Source organism: Chinchilla lanigera, unplaced genomic scaffold (genome assembly GCF_000276665.1).
Source record: "Chinchilla lanigera isolate Chin_1 unplaced genomic scaffold, ChiLan1.0 scaffold00029, whole genome shotgun sequence".
Classification (NCBI taxonomy): Eukaryota; Metazoa; Chordata; class Mammalia; order Rodentia; family Chinchillidae; genus Chinchilla; species Chinchilla lanigera.
In genome coordinates, this window is record NW_004955430.1 from 7,341,258 (window position 1) to 7,359,289 (window position 18,032).

The 18,032-nt window shown below is 39.9% G+C and overlaps 1 protein-coding gene across 4 annotated transcripts in view; it reads right to left on the reverse strand.

Moving 5' to 3' along the window:
* Dennd6a (DENN/MADD domain containing 6A) overlaps window positions 1-18,032 on the reverse strand; it is a 69,360-nt gene that overhangs the window by 13,656 nt on the left and 37,672 nt on the right. For all 4 annotated transcript variants that reach the window (XM_013515602.1, XM_013515601.1, XM_005387413.2 and 1 more), the window contains 5 exons: window positions 17,081-17,203; window positions 16,249-16,344; window positions 13,871-13,965; window positions 434-499; window positions 271-335 (listed from right to left, as the gene is read on the reverse strand). In XM_013515602.1, coding sequence (XP_013371056.1) covers window positions 271-335; window positions 434-499; window positions 13,871-13,965; window positions 16,249-16,344; window positions 17,081-17,203 — 445 coding nt within the window. The remainder of the gene's footprint in view (window positions 1-270; window positions 336-433; window positions 500-13,870; window positions 13,966-16,248; window positions 16,345-17,080; window positions 17,204-18,032) is intronic.

Here is an 18,032-nt window from a genome sequence, read left to right on the forward strand (position 1 = left end):
ACAGGTGTGCACCACCACCCCTGACTTTTTCTGAATTCTTATGAAACTTTGGTTTAAAAGTAAAACTTTATTTCACATTATTATACACAAGGAACATATTGCCTAAATAGTTATAAAATAGCTGAACAAAGAGATTTAAATAAATGAGGGGCCAGAGATACAGCTCAGCAGCACAGTACCTGCCTGGCAAGCACGAGGTTGTGAGTTCAATTCCTGGTACCCCCCCAAAATTAATTAATTAATAAATTAATAATATGAGTAAGTAATTACCTTCTGTAATTGTTTTATGATCTCTTCATCTCTACTTAGATATGGCTTGTAAGAAGTATAAACTCCTATAAAAAAAAGAAGTACAAATTCTTAAGACTTAAAGAAGTAAACAGAAAAACCCAACTAGATAAGCATACTTTTAAAAATGAATAAAAGTCAATACCAGGTTTAGAATCCAGAGTCTTTAGGTTCTTCAGTTTTTTCACTTTAACTTGCTTAGGAATTTCACCTGAAGGAAACATAATATCCTTCTAACTATAATCATAACGTATTATAAAATTGGAATTTTGTAAGATTAATAATCTATGGGCTATCCATTAATTAGAAGTGTCATAGCTAAAACATTTTTCTTAACATTAATTAATATTTAAGAGTTCAAGGCAACACGTTCAGGACCCTTCCTGACTCTCAGGAGCTACTCCAATTCCCCATTCCTATTCCCCAATAGATTCTCATACTCTTGTTCCTTAGAGTTCATTCTTTGACTTCAGAGAACACAAACTCAACATATCTGATAACTAGCATTTCCCTTACATCACCTTATTTTCTTTATTAAATAGACACAAAAATAAAAAACTTAAAAAGGTCATTCCTGGTATTTTAAAACTGGGTAAAGGAATATTCGATTCTTGTATCAGTACAGAAACATTAACGATCTTTCATTAACACATATCTATCATTACTTAAATTTTTCCCTTTTTGTTACTTAATCCAGTTTAAAATTTATATGTCAAATACATGAAATTGAAAACTTAAATGTCAAATAGGAATAAAATATCCTTTTAGAGAAATGGCAAAGAAAGAAATTCCTTAGTGACTGCAAGATATAGTATTCAAAAGGTTTTTTTCTGGTTTCTCTCCAAATTCTGCTTTTGCATTTAAAACTTAGCACTGCCCCCAAGTGGTGATAGCACGTGCACCCACAGGTCTGAGCCACACAGAACTGAGGCAGCTGCCCCGCTGAACAGTCTGCATAGTCCATAGTGGTGGCCTTGCGGTCAAGGGGAGCTATAACCTAAAAATCTCATAAAATGCAGAGAGAAAATGCCTTAAGACACATACTTTAAAGTGTTATGAACACAACTACTTTAACTCATTTTTTCCTCTCTTTCCTCCTGATGTCCCTCTCTCTGCAGAAGAGTGAAAGAACCTACAAACTGAGAGACAATCTAGAGATTTTCTAATTTAAGCCTCTAAATTTATAACATACTTTTATGTTAAATCATTACAAGATCGAACTGCTTGCTTGGGATAGGAGTGAGATTATATGAATAAGAAACATTTTCACTTGCAATCATATTGCTAAAAATTTTAACAGCATGTACTATTTATAATTTTTACTTTGAAATAATTTCAGTCTTACAGAGCTGAAAAATACTGTCAACTTCCCTGATGATGTTAAACAGGATCTTGTTAAAGAAGCAAAATGACATACATGTACTGATTTTTTTATGCAGCAAATATTAGTAAATTCAAGATACTTGTAATACAGCTAAGTTGTGAAGGGGGACTCACAGTTTAACACCACAATATGACAAAGAAATGATAACACGGAGAAATCTGTGCAAAGGTAGAACTATTAAACAGGCTGGGTATGATCGAACAAAGCTGTAGTCCCAGCTATCACAAGTGTGAAGCCAGCCTAAGCAACCAGCCAGACCCTGTCTCAAAATAATTAACAGGGCTGGGGATGTTGCTTAGTGATGTGGCACCTTTGGGTTCAATCCCCAGTGCTGGGGAGGTGGGGAAGGGACGAAAGGACGGACAGGCATTCAGACAGACACACAGCGAGACACACGGAAGAGAGAGACACAGACTATGGAAGAACAATGTCCTGGCCAGTTACTGGGGATTCCTTATGGAGGTGTCATTTAAGCACTCTCAAAGGAGAAATAAAAAGCTATCTGTGGGAAAAAGGGGGAAAACCTTGGTGAAGTTAAATCCAGGAGCATGAAGAGCAGGCTGCTTAAAGAACTGTACATAATGGGAAGGAAAACAGGCAGCATTTACTAAACATTTAGTCTATGCCAATCTTGACTCTAGGAAGACTGCACAAACTACTGCCTTTAATCTTCACAATAAAAACATGCTTATGATGCCTACATCACAGATTAAGGAACAAAGGCATGAACAGAACTGACATTCACCTAATATACACAAGGACCATCTGTTTATTTCTGTCACTCATTCTGAGTGATAAGCACCTCTTCATACAGGTTGTTAGCCCTGTCATATCCAGATACAGAGAAATAACTTGTTCAAGAATACACAAATAGGGCCGGGGATATAGCTCAGTGGCACAAGCGCCTCCCTGGCAAGCACTAGGTCCAGAGTTCAATTCCTGGTACCAAAAAGAAAAAAAAAAAAAAAAAAAGGAGACACAAATATCATGCTTCAGCCAGGATATGTGACAACAAGCACGGCAACCCAACTTCCAAGCTGTCATTCACCACCACAACGCAGCAGCACACACGGAGAGCACACTAAGATGCGCAAAGGATACACCTACAGAGGTACTGTCAGATCAAGAGGAACTATAATGACATCTTGTACCAGAAAATGGACCCCCAGTCGGGATACTTTAGTCTGTTAGTTATCCGGGTAATAGTTCCTTATCTAGTTCTGGTTGCTCCTGTCTCTTAGAAACGGCTGGTCACTGGGATGCATCACTGGTCACTACAATGCACACTGTACAAACCAGTCCCCAATTGCCAAGCCAATCTGCCTCTGTACTTGCTGCTTACTTGTCCAATACAAGTCCTAGACCACCAGAGATCAGGGCCTGATATTTTGGGAATGATGCCCATCAGTGTCCGTTGACGTAAATAAATCTGCCTCCAAATCCTGGGTGTATTTCAGTGTTTCTGCTTGCCATGGCATCTGGTGCACTGGTCAGGAACACTGACTGTGCTGACCTCTTTGGTCACCAGTCGTGGCCCTTGCAGACAGAGCAAGGACCTCTCCAGGTCCCAATGGGAAGGCGTGCCCTTGAAATTTCTCGAGTCCCCTCGGAGGTTTGGAGGAGGATTCTTGGCTCCTGGCTCAAGCGGCTCTCATCAGACCCCAAAGGGAGGACACAGTCTGTCTGCCTGCCTGGCTGGTTCTGGTAAGACCCCCAGGGGCACCCCAGTTAGTCTGTCAGTCCTCCTCAACTCAAGTAGGAGGGGAGTCCTATCAACTCCGGTTAGTCAGGACCACCCTAAAGGGAAGGGATTGGAATGTTTAACCTCTGAGTGCCTGCTGAATGCACGTGTGAGTGAGTGGACTGGACACTGTAAGCCACAGGCTGCTCTGTCTGTGCACCAGGACTGGGAAGCACTGCTCCTGATGGCTGACTGGGCCCTCACCTGCGGTTCCGTGGCAACTGGCATATGGCATAATAGAGGCCTCACACCCCCGCTTAGCTAACTCATGCGTAAGTCCCCACAAGGGGCCCAGCCAGGCAGGCATCTAAATGGTCTCTGAGGAGCACCCACCCTTCGTCTGTTGTGTCACCATTCAAGGGTATACAACACACACTAGAAAGTCAGAGATGGTAACTAATGAGCCAAAACCTACAGTCACTGACCGCAGGAAAAAGGGCTTTTCTGAGATAACAGTCAAAAATGAAACCAAACCATCAATGAAACAAAAGGAAAAAAGAGGCCCATTATTCCTGAGAATTCCCCCTTAGCACCCTCATCAGCCACTGCAGATGCTGCCAACACCTACAGCTTCACTCCCTATTCACGACTCATCTACTTCCAGCCAAATGAACTGGTTCCAGCTATTCATTGCCTGTATTCTGCCACAGGGGCCCTCCCTCCAGACCTACTTAGACACCTGTCCTGGTCACAGGGCATTGGTTAGTGCCTATCTGAGATGACTGTCAGCAGTTCCTTCTGAGTTCCACATTTTGGCTGAGGAAGATCGGACTGTCAGTCTTGACAAATGAGTTGCACCCTGTTGGGGCTTGAATAAATAGGACAGACTGAGCTCTATCAAGTTGGGTCCCCAAGACCCTGTGGTCATTGCAAGAGTCATGGGCAAACCTGTGACTTTCCTGGTACACAATGGAACAGAACTCTCTGCCTTCAAAAGTTCCCTCTGTCAAAAGTTACCATCATCGGGACAACTAGGATTCTTGCCTCTCACCTCTTCTACCAAGCACAAACTTGCAGCCTTCGAGGACATCTCCTGGGTAAGCCAGTCCCCATACTGCATCTGGGAAGAGACCTCCTCTTCACATTAGAGCTGACCGTCTCCTTTGCACCAAGCCAGTCAGCCTCCCTCTTGTTTAACCCTGTACTTTCAACTCTCACTGTTCCTCAAGAGGAAGATGACGCCTGCATCAGCATGAGACAGGTAGCCACAATCCTGAAATTCCGTGACCCCCACTGCTGTCAGATGTCATAGGAAGCACAAACAGGCATCCAGCCACACAACAGTTTGAGATCCTGATGGACTGTTAATCACTTTTCACTCAGTGGTTCCCGAGCCACACACTCTTAATCTCCAGATGTCATCTGGTTTATATGTCTAGATTTAAAAGATGCCGTCCTCTGCTTGTGAGTTGTTCCCATAAGCCCCTTCAAGTAGGAAAATCCTGAAATAAGACACAACTCACTTGAACTCAATTGCCACAAGGGGTTAGAAACTCTCCCACTATTTTCAGGGAGGCTCTACAACAGATTTGGTCAAGCCACCAGCATCTTCTCTCCAAGACAGTCTGTTTCTCTGTCCCTTCCAGCACTTTCATGGTCCCCCAAAAAAGAAAAAATTGAGACTTCAAAACTTCAAAATGTCTATAGACTGTCAACCTGCTAAAATACACCTCTCCTTCCTATAAAGCCAGTTCAAGATCTCCAGGCTGCCAATGCTGCTGCGATGCTCTCTGTATATATTGCCTCAGTCTTCTGCTACCCACGGCCTGCTGGTGCACCTGCCTGGACCTAAAGAATGCCTTCTTCTGCCTTTGCTTGGCTCCTACCAGCCAGCCCCTCTTCACAGCTGACCTGGACTCAACCTCCCAGATTTCAAAGACTTGTTTCCTCTTTGAAAAACCACTTTTGATTAATGGCACCCAAGCTGCCTGCTGGAAAGGCACAAAAGCTCTGCAGCAATATCTGGCAGAAACTGGTTACAAGAAAAAAACTCCACAAATTTCTCAGAGCTGTGGGCTTCTATACAATCTGGATCCTTGAGTTCACAAAAAAAATGATGCTTACTGTCAGCCCCTGGGAGAGCCCAGTGGCCTATGCGTGCAAATACTTGGATCCAGTTGCTAAGGGCTAGCTCCCCTCTTTGCCTCCATACTCTAACAGCCACTGTCCTTCTGATCAAGAAAGCTGACAAGCTCACCTTAGGCCAAGACCTAACTGTCTAGGTGCCGCATGCTGTAATTCTGTGATCACCTTGGAAAAAGTTATTTTGCTCAAAGTTCTCCTGCTACTGCTTGGAAACCTGCCACAAACGATGCAAAATAATCTGGTCCAGAGGCCTAAGCCCCTCTGGGGATCCAACTGACTAAAACATCAACCCCAGCCAGAAAATCTTTACCTGGTACTCCCAGAAGATCCATTTTAATCAGAGCCAGACCTGCCTTCACCATACATTCTGCAATTCTCAGGCCCCAGCACTGGCACTTATAACCCTGCAGCCAGCTCAGGCTTCGGCATCTGTGTCACTGGCCCTGACCTTATGCAATATAGTGGACTCTCGCCATTTAAAGATATATAGATAGATTACACAAAAATAAAACCTACAGGGGTTACAAATATGTGTTAGTGCTTATCTGTACCTACTCAGGCCAGACTAAGTCCCTATCCACACTAAAGAGACAACAGGAGTTTACAGGGTCCTACTACCAGCTACATCTGTAGACATTCCTGCAGACACAAAGAAACCAGGTGTGTATTAACTACCTCTACAAGTTTCAGAAATTCAGCCTTAGATCCACTGGAGAATTTACCTGGACAGCTCCTCCAGGGCTTGCAGTTCATTCTGAAGAGATGAGGCACTCAAAGCCCTGCTCTGGTCACTCCAGACACTGACCAGTTCACACCCCCTGCTAGCTGTGGTTTTTGCCTTAAACTCTACAGACAGCTGCCCCAAGAGAATAGATCAACCAAACACTTGACCAAGAGTTGAAGAGCATCCAAGGCACAATGGACACTCTCCTAGGTCAGATTAACGTCTTCACCCCCTTGTCAGGGTCAACTGAAGGAGAAACCCTATGATAAGGGAAATAAATCACAAACTCCTGGTGGGAATTTTTAATCTTGGGACCTTGGTTAGGGCACATCCAAGGACCACTAAGAGCCCCTATGTTATTGCTGGTAGTTGCGTCTTGTCTCGAAAGATGACATGTAACATGCCCAGCAAAGATTTGCCAGGGAAACTAAAAGAGAGAAATGTAGCAGAAGATGCCCTCCCTGCTCCTCTGTCAGTGTACACTGTTAGTTGCCCAAGTAATAGTTCCTGCTACTTTTCTTTCTTAGAAATGGCTGGTCACTATGACGCATAGCTGGTCACTATGACCCATACTGTAAGAACCAATCCCCAACTGATAAGCCATTCTGCCTCTGTACTTCCTGCTTGCTTATCCCATATAAGCCCTAATCACCAGAGATCAGGGCCTGATATTTTGAGAATGATTCTAATCAGTTCCTGTCCATGTAAAATAAATCTGCCTCCAAATCCTGGGTTCCTTTCAGTGTTTCTGTTTGCTGTTGCAATGCTTATGGCAGCACAAATAGAGATTGTAAACATGACAGTATCACAGCAGGACTAAATCTGCATTTTAACACTCATTGCCCCAGGTGGTAATACTGTGTGTGGGATCAGAGGTGCAGCCTGGAAGAACAAGACTCCTGAGCAGATCTGCTATCCTACACAGAGCAGTCTGAGGCATAAGTGAGAAGACTGGAGGACAATATGTATGCATGTATTGCTCTTGGGCCAGAAAGAACCAGAAACAAGGCATGTGCTACAGGGCAGAGATAAGAGGCAAAGCTACCGGAAGTCTACTGAGGCGATTTTTTCTGCTTCTTAACAAGTATAGAATACCTACTTAACAGAAGTCTAAATTAAAATCACTTGTCTGTCTCTGACTCCAGGAATCCAAAGAATATCAAGTGTCAAAACCACAATGGTTTAGATAAGCTTAGTTACTCATATGCATATTTTATTTCCTTTTATTCTAAGTCACAAATGCCAGCAACTCCTCTATCCACTAATGCTGTCATTTCAAAACACTATTTCCAAAAATTCACTTCATAAAAGCTACTGAATATCAATGAGAATAACTGAACAGCAGTTTTCATATATTACTAAGTTCTTGGTAGTAATGAAGATATGTAGAGATGCACATGTTTTTTTTTAAAAAGGAATACAGTCAGAGTAGCAATCTTAACTCACACAATTCCTTTCTGATCCAGTGAACCTCATCAGGTCTAAGACAATGAACTGTAACCCTAGCCACAGTAATTCTTGTACTGCAGATATACAGAAAATTAGATAGAAAGGTACACTGTCTATTACAAAAAAGCAAAATTGAAGCCAGGTGTGATGGAACACACCTATAATCCCAGCTTTCAGGAGGCTGAGGCAGAAGTTCAAGGCCAGCAGAGGTCACTTAGCAAGATCCTGTCTCAAAAATAAAACAAAGTAAAATGGGCTTGGGATGGAGCTCAGTGGTAGAGCACTTGCTTAGCACTGGATTCTCAATAAAAACAAAAGAACTAAAGTTCCATAACTGCAAGTATTTATTTTAAAAGTACTGTAAAGTTCCACAACTGCAAGTATTTATTTTAAAAGTACTATACTTATTCAATATCTATTGTGTATAATGCCCACAAAAGAATGGTTTAACTTTATTAAAAGTCATTCTGGGCCAGGGATATAGCTCAGTGGCATAAGTGCCTGCCTGGCAAGCACAAGGTCCTGAATTTGATTCCTGGTACCAAAAAAAAAAAAAAAAAAAAGTCATCCTTACAGTACCTCTGCATGCTTGCACTTCTAGATATAAGCCACACTTTTTACCTCTCCTGTTGTGAAATTATCCTGACCAAGTTCTGGTCGGAATTATCAGTTTGTACTTTCAATATAAAGTAGCAGAAGTCATATTCTACGTAAGTAGTATATGTTAAGTAGTATTACCCCAAAATGATATTTCTTCATTTAATAGGATGTGGATAAACTAAACAGATACAACCTAGAAGGAGCAGTGTCTTCATATGAGAAGGAAAGACTGTTCTGCAGAGTGGAAACCAAATACACATGAAGACATTACATATTCATGGACTACTAGCTAGCTAGTAGCCATTTAGCTAGCTAACAGTGCTGGAGATTGAACCCAGGGCCTTTGCACTAAGCTATAACTTCAATCCTTTTTTAAAATTTTGAGACAGGGTCTGGCTAAGTTGCCTAGGCTGGGCTTGAATTGATGGTCCTCCTGTCTTAGCCTCCAAGACATGTGCCACCACTGCTAGCTTCAATATATATATCTATATATCTATAGGTGTATATATATATATATTTTTCTTTTCTGTTTTGTTTTTGAGACAGGGTCTCACTATGCAATTCAAGCTGGCCTTGAGCTCACTCTGTAGCCCAGGCTGGTCTTGAACTCACAGCAATCCTCCTGCCTCAGCCTCCCAAGTGCTAGGATTACAGGCATGCGCCACCATGCCTGGTTAGCTTCAGTATTTCTAAAGTGGCATTCTCATCCAAACTGATTTCATTTGCAAAACAATCCCTACTGAAATTTCACCTGGCTTTTTTGTAGAGATTAACAAACTCATTCTAAAATTCATATGGAAACACAAAAAGCTAGGATAGCCAAAAACAGTCTGAAAAACAACACAGAAGACTTACACTTCACGATCTCTGAACTTAACTATAAAACTACAGTAAGACAGTATGGTACTGGTGTAAAGAAGATACACAGATCAGCAGAACAAAAATAGTAGTTCAAAAATACGCCTTAATATTAATGGTTGGTTTTCCACAAAAGTATCAATAAAGTGGAATGGAAAAAGGATAGTCTTTTAAAAAAAGACAGCCTTTTTCAACAAACGTTGTGAAAATAACTGTACATCTATGTAAAGTAACTCAAGGTAGACTGTAGACCTACATATAAATACTAATATAATAACACTTTTAGACAAAAACAGAGATTTTTTTTTTTTTTTTTTTTGTCTTTTTGAGACAGGGTCTCACTATACAGTTCAGGCTGTTCTTCATCTCACTATGTAGCCCAGGCTGGCCTCAAACTCACAGCAATCCTCCTGCCTCAGCCTCCCAAGTTCTGGGATTACAGGTGTGCACCACCACACCCAGCTCAAAAGATCATTTTTGGGATCTTGTGTCAGGCATAAATTTTAACATCAGAAGGCCAATCCATTAAAAAAATATTGATAAGCAATAAGACATCATTAAGAAAAAGAAAAGAGTATCTCATGTTATTAAAAAACTTTTGCACAGTAAGAGAAACCAGCAACAGAGTGAAGAGACAACCCACAGAGTGGGAAAAAAATTTTGCTAGCTGGTCCTCAGACAAAGGACTAATATCTAGAATATATAAAGAATTAAAAAAAATCAGACTCCCTAAATTTAAAGACCAAATCCCAAAATAGGCATTTGAAATCAATAGACACTTCTCAGATGAAGAAGTAGAAATGGCAAATAAACACAAGAAAAAATGTTCAATATCACTGGTCATTCAAGAAATGCAAATTAAAACAACACTCAGATTCAATCTCACTCTAGAAAGAATGGCTATTATCAAGAAATCAACCAATAACAAATGCTAGAAGGATTGTAGGGGAAAAGAAACCACTCTCCACTGTTGGTGGGAGTGTAAACTGGTACAACCACTGTGGAAATCAGTGTGCAGATTCCTCAAAAAACTAGAACTAAGAAGCTGGGTGTGGTGGTGCACACCTGTAATAGCAGCACTTGTGAGGCTGAGGCAGGAGGATCATTGCGAGTTCGAGACCAGCCTGGGCTACAAGTGAGCTCAAGACCAGTTTGAACTGCATAGTGAGACCTTGTCTCAAAAAGAAAAAAAACAAAAACAAACTAGGACTAGAGGTCCCATTTTACCCAACTCTTCCTCTTCTTGGTATCTTCCCAAATAATGAAAAGCATTACAACACAGTGATATATGTGCACCCATGTTTATAGCAGCTCAGTTTGTAATAGTTAAATCTTGGAAACAGCCCAAATGCCCATCACTGATCAATTGATAAAGATGTGGATTTTTTCTTAATACAATGGAGTGCTTCTCTGACATAAAGAAGGATAAGCTTGAGACATTTCTAGCTAAATGGATACACCTTGAGACCATACCCTTAAGTGAAATAAATCAGACACACACATAAATATTGCATTGTTTCTCTGGTGTGAGAAACTGAAAGTATAAATAAGGACCAAAATGTATAATAGGCACTGTGAAAAAGGAAGAAAATGTTCAAATGGAAAGGTGAACTAGGGAGGGAGGAAAGGGAATGGAAGGAAGGGAAAAGAAAAAAAAACAAGAAGGAAAAAATGGAAACAAAGCTTTTCTAAATGAGAAGGGGTAGAGGGATTGAAGGGAAGGTAGGGGAAAGAGAAAAAAAAAGAATCAAGTTATATCATATACAGGTACAAATTCCTGATAATGAATGTGATCATTATGTATATCTAAAATGTACCAATAAACTTACTTAGTTTTTAAAACCTAAATATAAATAAATACCATGTTGTTTCTCTGGTGTGAGAAACCAAAGTGTAAATAAGGACCAAAATGTATAATAGGTATTGTGAAAAAGGAAGAAAATGTTCAAATGGGAAACAGACCAGGGGAAGGAGAGGGGGAAAGGAAGAGAAAAGAAAAAAGAGAAAAAATGGAAACAAAGTTTTTGTAAATAGGGAGAGGAGGGGTGGGGTTGAACAGAGGGGAGGGGAATGGGAAGAAAAAAAAGAATCAAGTTACAGCTAGTACAGGTACAAATTCCCCATGATGAATGTGATCATTACATATACCTCAAATGTACCAATAAATGTAATTAAAAAAATAGAGAAGCTACACCCTGTAAGAAAATATTTGGAAATCATACATCTGAAAACAGACTTCTGTCCAGAACACATAAAGGTCTCTTATAACTCAGTAATATAAAGACTGACAACCTATTTAAAAAATAGGCAAAAGATTTAAATTGGGCCTGGCATATAGCTCAGTGGCACAATGCCTGCCTGGCAAGCACGAGGTCCTGAATTCGATTCCTGATACCAAGAAAACAAAAAGTGACATCTCACCAAAGGTGACATATATGAATGATAATAAGTACATTCAAATATGCTCAACAGCATCAGCCATTAGGGTAAACTAAATTAAAATCACCATTTAAAACACACTAGAGTGCATGCCTGTAATCCCAGTACTCAGGAGACTGAGGTAGGAGGATCACTGCAAGTTCAAGACCAGCCTGGGCTACAAAATGAGCTCAAGTCCAGCCTGAGCTGCACAGCGAGACCCTGTCTAAAAAGACAAAAATAAATAAATAAATAAATAAATAAATAAATAAATAAAACACACTAGAGGCAGAAGATATAGCTCAGCAGCACGGCACCTGCGTGGCAAGTGTGAGGTCCTGAGTTTGATTCCTGGTTCAGAAAATAAAATAAAATAAAACATACTAGCATGGCCATAATGAAAAAGATCAGATACTACCGAAGATATAAAGAAATGAGAACACTCATACGCTGTTAACAATGTAAAGTATTGGGGAACTTTGGAAAACAGCATGGTAGTTTCTTAAACAGATTCAGTAGTTTATGCTTGTCAAACAACGGTTTTGTGTAAACACTCTCTACCTATATCCTCAAAACAGCCTTTTATCATTGGAAAAAAGAAAATAAATAGTAGTCTACTACACTGCAATTAATCAAAATAGTACTGATTGGTACAATCAAACTATACAATAAACATCAAAATTAAGATTTCTTTTCTAATTCTCACACTTAGGAGTCTAATAACTGCTCTTCTCTGACCTGACATTAGCAGCAGGCAGAACACTACTGAACGGCAAGGGAACACGACGTTGACCCAGTGCCGTGCAGCAAGCTACGGGGTGTAGCCCTCCCACCAGAGAACTTCAGGCTTCAAGAGGGTGTTCTGCCTAATCACAGAGCTCTGACTGCCAGTGTAAAGCTCTTTGTTCTTTCCTCTCTTTCATAAGATTTGGTAAGATTTCAAGGGTTTCCTTTCAGTCTAAGACTGAATCCAGTATCTGTAAATAATACATTTAATCTCTGACTCTAACACATTCACCTAGGGTATATGTATATCAGAAAAGGTATCTTATAAGGTATTATTAATGTACTAAATATACCTCTAAATACCAAGAGGAATAATTCTTTTTTTTTTTTTTTTTTTTTGTTTTTTCTCTGGTACCAGGAACTGAACTCACGACCTTGCGCTTGCCAGGCAGGCGCTTTTGCCGCTGAGCTAGATCCCCAGCCCCTCCAAGAGGAATAATTCTTAAAAGTAGTCCGTCAAGATGGGTGCAACAGCACAGGCCTGTAATCCCAGCACTCTGGGAGGCAGAAGGAGAAGAATCACAAGCTAAAGTCCCACCTGGGGAATTCAGTGAGACCCTGTCTCAAAATAAAAATAAAAATAAAAATAAAATAAAATAAAAGGGGCTGGGGACATAACTTAGTGGTAGAGCACCTGTGAGTTTGATCCCCTAGTACCACAAAAAAGTATATATATTAAAGTTAGTAAAAAATGACTTTCAGCCAGGCATGTAGTACACACTTGTAATCCCAGCACTTGGGAGGCTGAGACAGGAGGACTGCTGTGAGTTCAAGGCCAGCCTGGGCTACATATCATTCATTATTATATAGTGAGTTCACGGCCAGCTTGAACTATGTAGGGAGATCCTGTCTCAAAACAACCCAAAAATACCCAAACAAACAAAAAACAAACCCGAAAGACTTTAGAATCTCATGTCCCAACTACTTCAGTCAAAATTCAGAAATGTCTAGTAGGGAACGCCGGAGGTATTATTAAATTGTCATCTAGGTTAACCAAACTTCAACCTCAGAATTCATTTACTCACTTAGTAAACATCTATTAAGCTCCTATCATGGGCAAGACACTACCTGTCTTTTTCTCAAGGAAAGTACAACCTTTTCACCATTCCTTTAATCAGTATCTGTGTCATATGATATATATTTGCTCTGAGATCTACCCAAGAATTTTTTGACAACTCCGGGATAATTCTAGCATTCTATAAAGTTTTATTTAAAGCAGTATTGAATGTCCCTGTTTCATTTGACTTATACATATGAATACACAAAAAGCTCATATTTTTGAGGTTTCATTTTGTTATCTTTCATTTGATCTTTGCAACACCAGAGGTACATCTTTTGGTGAGAAAACATTATCATCATGTAAGAATCTACATATTTGGTTGGAAGTTATACTCTTCTCCAAAGGTTTTAATTTAAGTTGCCTCAAAGAAAGTTCCCAACAACTTAAAAAGTAACCAAGGATATAAATAAAGTGGAAGAAATAAAACTGTTCAGACACATTACACATGGAAAACAGCACCCTAAGTTTATACTTTACCTGCAGGTTTGAGGTCCCCTATTCGAATAATGTGTGGCCAGTGCTGAAGTGTTTTAGCAAAAAAAGGGTTGGTTACTCCTAAAATAACTGAAGGCCTATTAAAAACAAAACACAAATTTTAAAGGTAAGAAAAAATGAATGTTAAATTAGTGAAGAATAGTTTCAATTTCTTTTGAGTAATATATAAGTTATCTTTTCCTTTACTCAATGTACTACATATCAATTACATGTCAGGCAACATACTTAACAATAAACCTATAAAGATGAAAAGACAAAATCTTTGCTATAGCACATAGGAAGAAAGGTCTACATACCCAATTATGAGGCCAAAAATTAAAGGACACTGAAGGTGGGATAAAATGCACAATAATCAAAAGGAAAATCTATAGTCTGCAGAGGATTAAAGGACAGCTTTCCCAAAGAGTTGAAATTTACATAAAGACATGAAGGATGAACACGAGTTTTCTGCTAAGGTAAGGGCAATGCAGAACAAACGCCATGTGCCTCCCAAGGAGGCGCTATCATAGTCTACATACAGAGCGACACACAGGCCAGCATTCTTGGAGGACAAACCAGGAAGAACGAGGAGTCAGACTTGAGAGTAGCCAGGCAGAACCAAGCGCATATGCTCAGAAATGCAGATGCTATCTCAGGCAAGGAGAAGCTAGTGGAGAATCAGGTGGAGGCAAGCGTGAGTGAGGACCACTGTGGGGACAATCTGGAAGACATCCTGCACGAGGAGAGGGACTGGGGGAAGCAACAGCAGCTATGAGAAAGACTAGAAACAATAAGACTGGGGAGGGAGCTATTCAAATCTTATGAGGTATTTTAGGATTTAAATTTATAAATTTGGTTAGAATTTGATGTGGGGAATGTTAAGAAGGAGACGTGACAACTAGGTAAAAACTGGTACTATTTAAGAAAAAAAGGAAGAGGCACACAATTAGAGGGAAAAAAAGAGGCAGATAAAAAGAACTCAGTTTGAACATATTTAGTTTAAAATACATTAAGAAGCTAGGTGTGGTGGTGCATGCCCATAATCCCAGCACTTAAAAGGCTGAGGCAGGAGGACTGCTGCAAGTTCGAGGCCAGCCTGGACTACAAAGTGAGTTCAAAGCCAGCCTGAATTGCATAGTGAAACCCTGTCTCAAAAAGGCAAAATAAATAAATAAAATAAAATATATTAAGAAGTACAGGTAATGTCTAAACAACAGCAATAAAAAACCATGAACATACAGGAATGACTCTTGCAGAAATCTGGGGGGAGGAAGATAATATTTCAGTCATTAGTGTAAGGTCTTAACAGAGGCAACTGGTACTGGAAATACTGTAAAGAAAGAATTATCAGTCTGAAATCAGAGCCCAGAACACGATATTGGAGAACATGGAGGGATAGCAGAGAAAAAAGTCTGCAAGGTGTCTACACTGAAATGCACCACCAGTGAGCCAGGGGAGAACAAGAATCAAGGATTAAAATATTCTCAAGATCAAAGAGTAACCGTTATAAGAAAGAGAAGGCAGGAAAAGCAGGCCATAGTGCACCTACTGGGTCAGACAGTGAGAAGAGTCTTGATGAATTTGGAAAAAAAAAATCAGTGGATAAAGAAGGGAACCTGCAGTTAATTTTTCAAAAGCAACCAGGAAATCAAGAAGTGCAGGGGGCTGGGGATTTAACTCAGTGGCACAGTGCCTGCCTGGCAAGCGCAAGGTCGTGAGTTCAATTCCCAGTACCAGAAAAAAACAAAACAAAACAAAAGAAGTGCAGACAGTAAATGGAGATTTTTGTTGCTGTTGTCATCTTCTAGAAACTTAGTTATGAAAAGAAGCAATAGGGGCTGGGGATTTAGCTCAGCGGCACAGCGCCTGCCTGGCAAGCGCAAGGTTGTGAGTTCAATTCCTGGTACTAGAAAACAACAAAAAAACAAAAAAACAAACAAAAACAAAAAAAGAAAAGAAGCAATAAACAGGAGATAAAAGGGAAAAGGAAAGATTATTTTCCCCATTTACAGATTGGAGAGATTTTTTTATAATGACAGTAGAATCAAAATACAGTCTGACGACTATTAATGACAACACAAATTCCATGAGCAAAATCACTGACAGAGAAAATGCTAACTCTTGAAATCTTAAGCTACTGTCAGCAATTCAAACTTTCTTTCATAAATTCTGCCAATAAGCTAAACGTTTAAATTAAAATTTTATTACCAAAAGTAATTCTAGATAACTTGGGTTATAAAGATAATACCTGGTCAATAAAAGTTATTCTGAGGCTGGGGATTTAGCTCAGCGGCACAGTGCCTGCCTGGCAAGCACAAGGTTGTGAGTTCAATTCCCAGTACCGGAAAAAATAAAAAAATAAAGTTATTCTGTTTACTCACGGAGCTTGGGTACGTGTAGTATATTCTCTGAATTCACTATCATGAATAGTGAAATACGGTCGGAAATCACAGAAGTACTTTAATGGAGAAATGCAGCTGCAGAACAGGAAAAATATGTAAAACAATGGACACAGAAATTGAAGGTACTAATTATACTTGTGATCTTACTGGCTGACCATGGTTTTACCCCACCTCATGCCCACCTTGCAACTTCTCATTTTTTCCCCACCTTAGACCCACCCCACCCTGTGCTTTTGCTCTATAAAGTCCTTAGAAAAGGCATGGTCCTTGGCAACCCACTCAGGTCCCCTTCTGTCCCTCTCTCAGACAAGCTTTCTTTCCCTCAATATATTCTAAAGGTTATTCTTCAATTATGAATCATTATACAAACAGCAGATAAGCAATGGGAGAATGAATTTATTTCAATAAGTGGTAAACTCATTTTGGGGAACTAAAAAGAGAAATAGAAATATGCAATGTGAAATGGCAGACAGAAAGAACACTGATGCCAGGGCAGAACGTGGGGTGAAACTCTGGCTCTACCATTCACTAGCTAGGTGCCTTTGATAAAACACTGACCATACATACTACTCATACTTATCAGAGGAGAAATTCACATAAGTGAATGAATGCTTGTCATGCAGAACAACAGAAACACGGATCCAGCCTTCATGGAACCCGATACTTTACTGTCCATAAGAAGACAGTGCTCTAATGAGCACTACCTTCTGATAGGATTGTTATAAGGATTAATGAAATGATGTGTGGGGAAATACATCTGAGATGAGAAAATGCTATCAACATCTCATCACCAGGAATCAAACATACTCACTTAACAAGGGCCAGTACGGTCTCAGACGATTCCGATGGCGATGGTGCCATCACCACAAGGGGTTCTCCCAGCAGCACCAACTCCCAAAGCATCTGACTATGAAGAAAAACTGGGCAGAAACACCTGAGAAGTGTTTACACAGAGATACTGTTTATTTATCCAATCCTGATTTTTAAATTCCTACATAATCATTCTAAAAACTTCACAGTGATATAAATTCTTTCTGCATTTTGTATTTTGGTCTGGCACACAAATTACATATAAAGACTTAAATTCCTTTTGTATAAATAAAAATATATATCAATTTGACTCATTCCAATTTTTATAAAATCATTTTTTTCTTTTGGTACTTTGTGGGGTTGTTTTGTTTTGTTTTTAAGACAGGGTCTCACTATGTGGTTCAGGTTAGCCTTGAACTCACTTTGTCGCCCAGGCTGGCTTCACATTTATAGCAATCCTCCTGCCTCCACATCTTTAATGCTGGGATTACAGGCTTGCACCATCACACCTGGCTCAGTTACTATGAAATGAAATGCAACACCCTGACACACAACATAGCTGATGAACAATAGAAGAGTATAATTTGGGGGCAGGGAGATGAGACAAGATCTGCTATTGTAGTCCAGGCTGGCCTTGATCTCTTGGCAATCCTGCCTCGGCCACCTGAGTGCTCGGATTACTGGTATGCAATAGTATGCCTAACTGAAGTTGTGTAATTCTTAAACTATTTTACCATATGATAAATTTATTTTAATAATACTGCTTTGTTATGTTTGAATTTCCACTGAAGGAAACAAAAAAATAATTTCACAAAGGGGCATTCATGGGATGTACTACTACTGTGCTGGGGATGTAGCCAGTCACAGAGCATATATGTAGCACACAGGAGGACCTGGATTTGACCCCCAGCACTACAGAGATTAGCAATTAGACACTAGAGATAGAAAGGGAT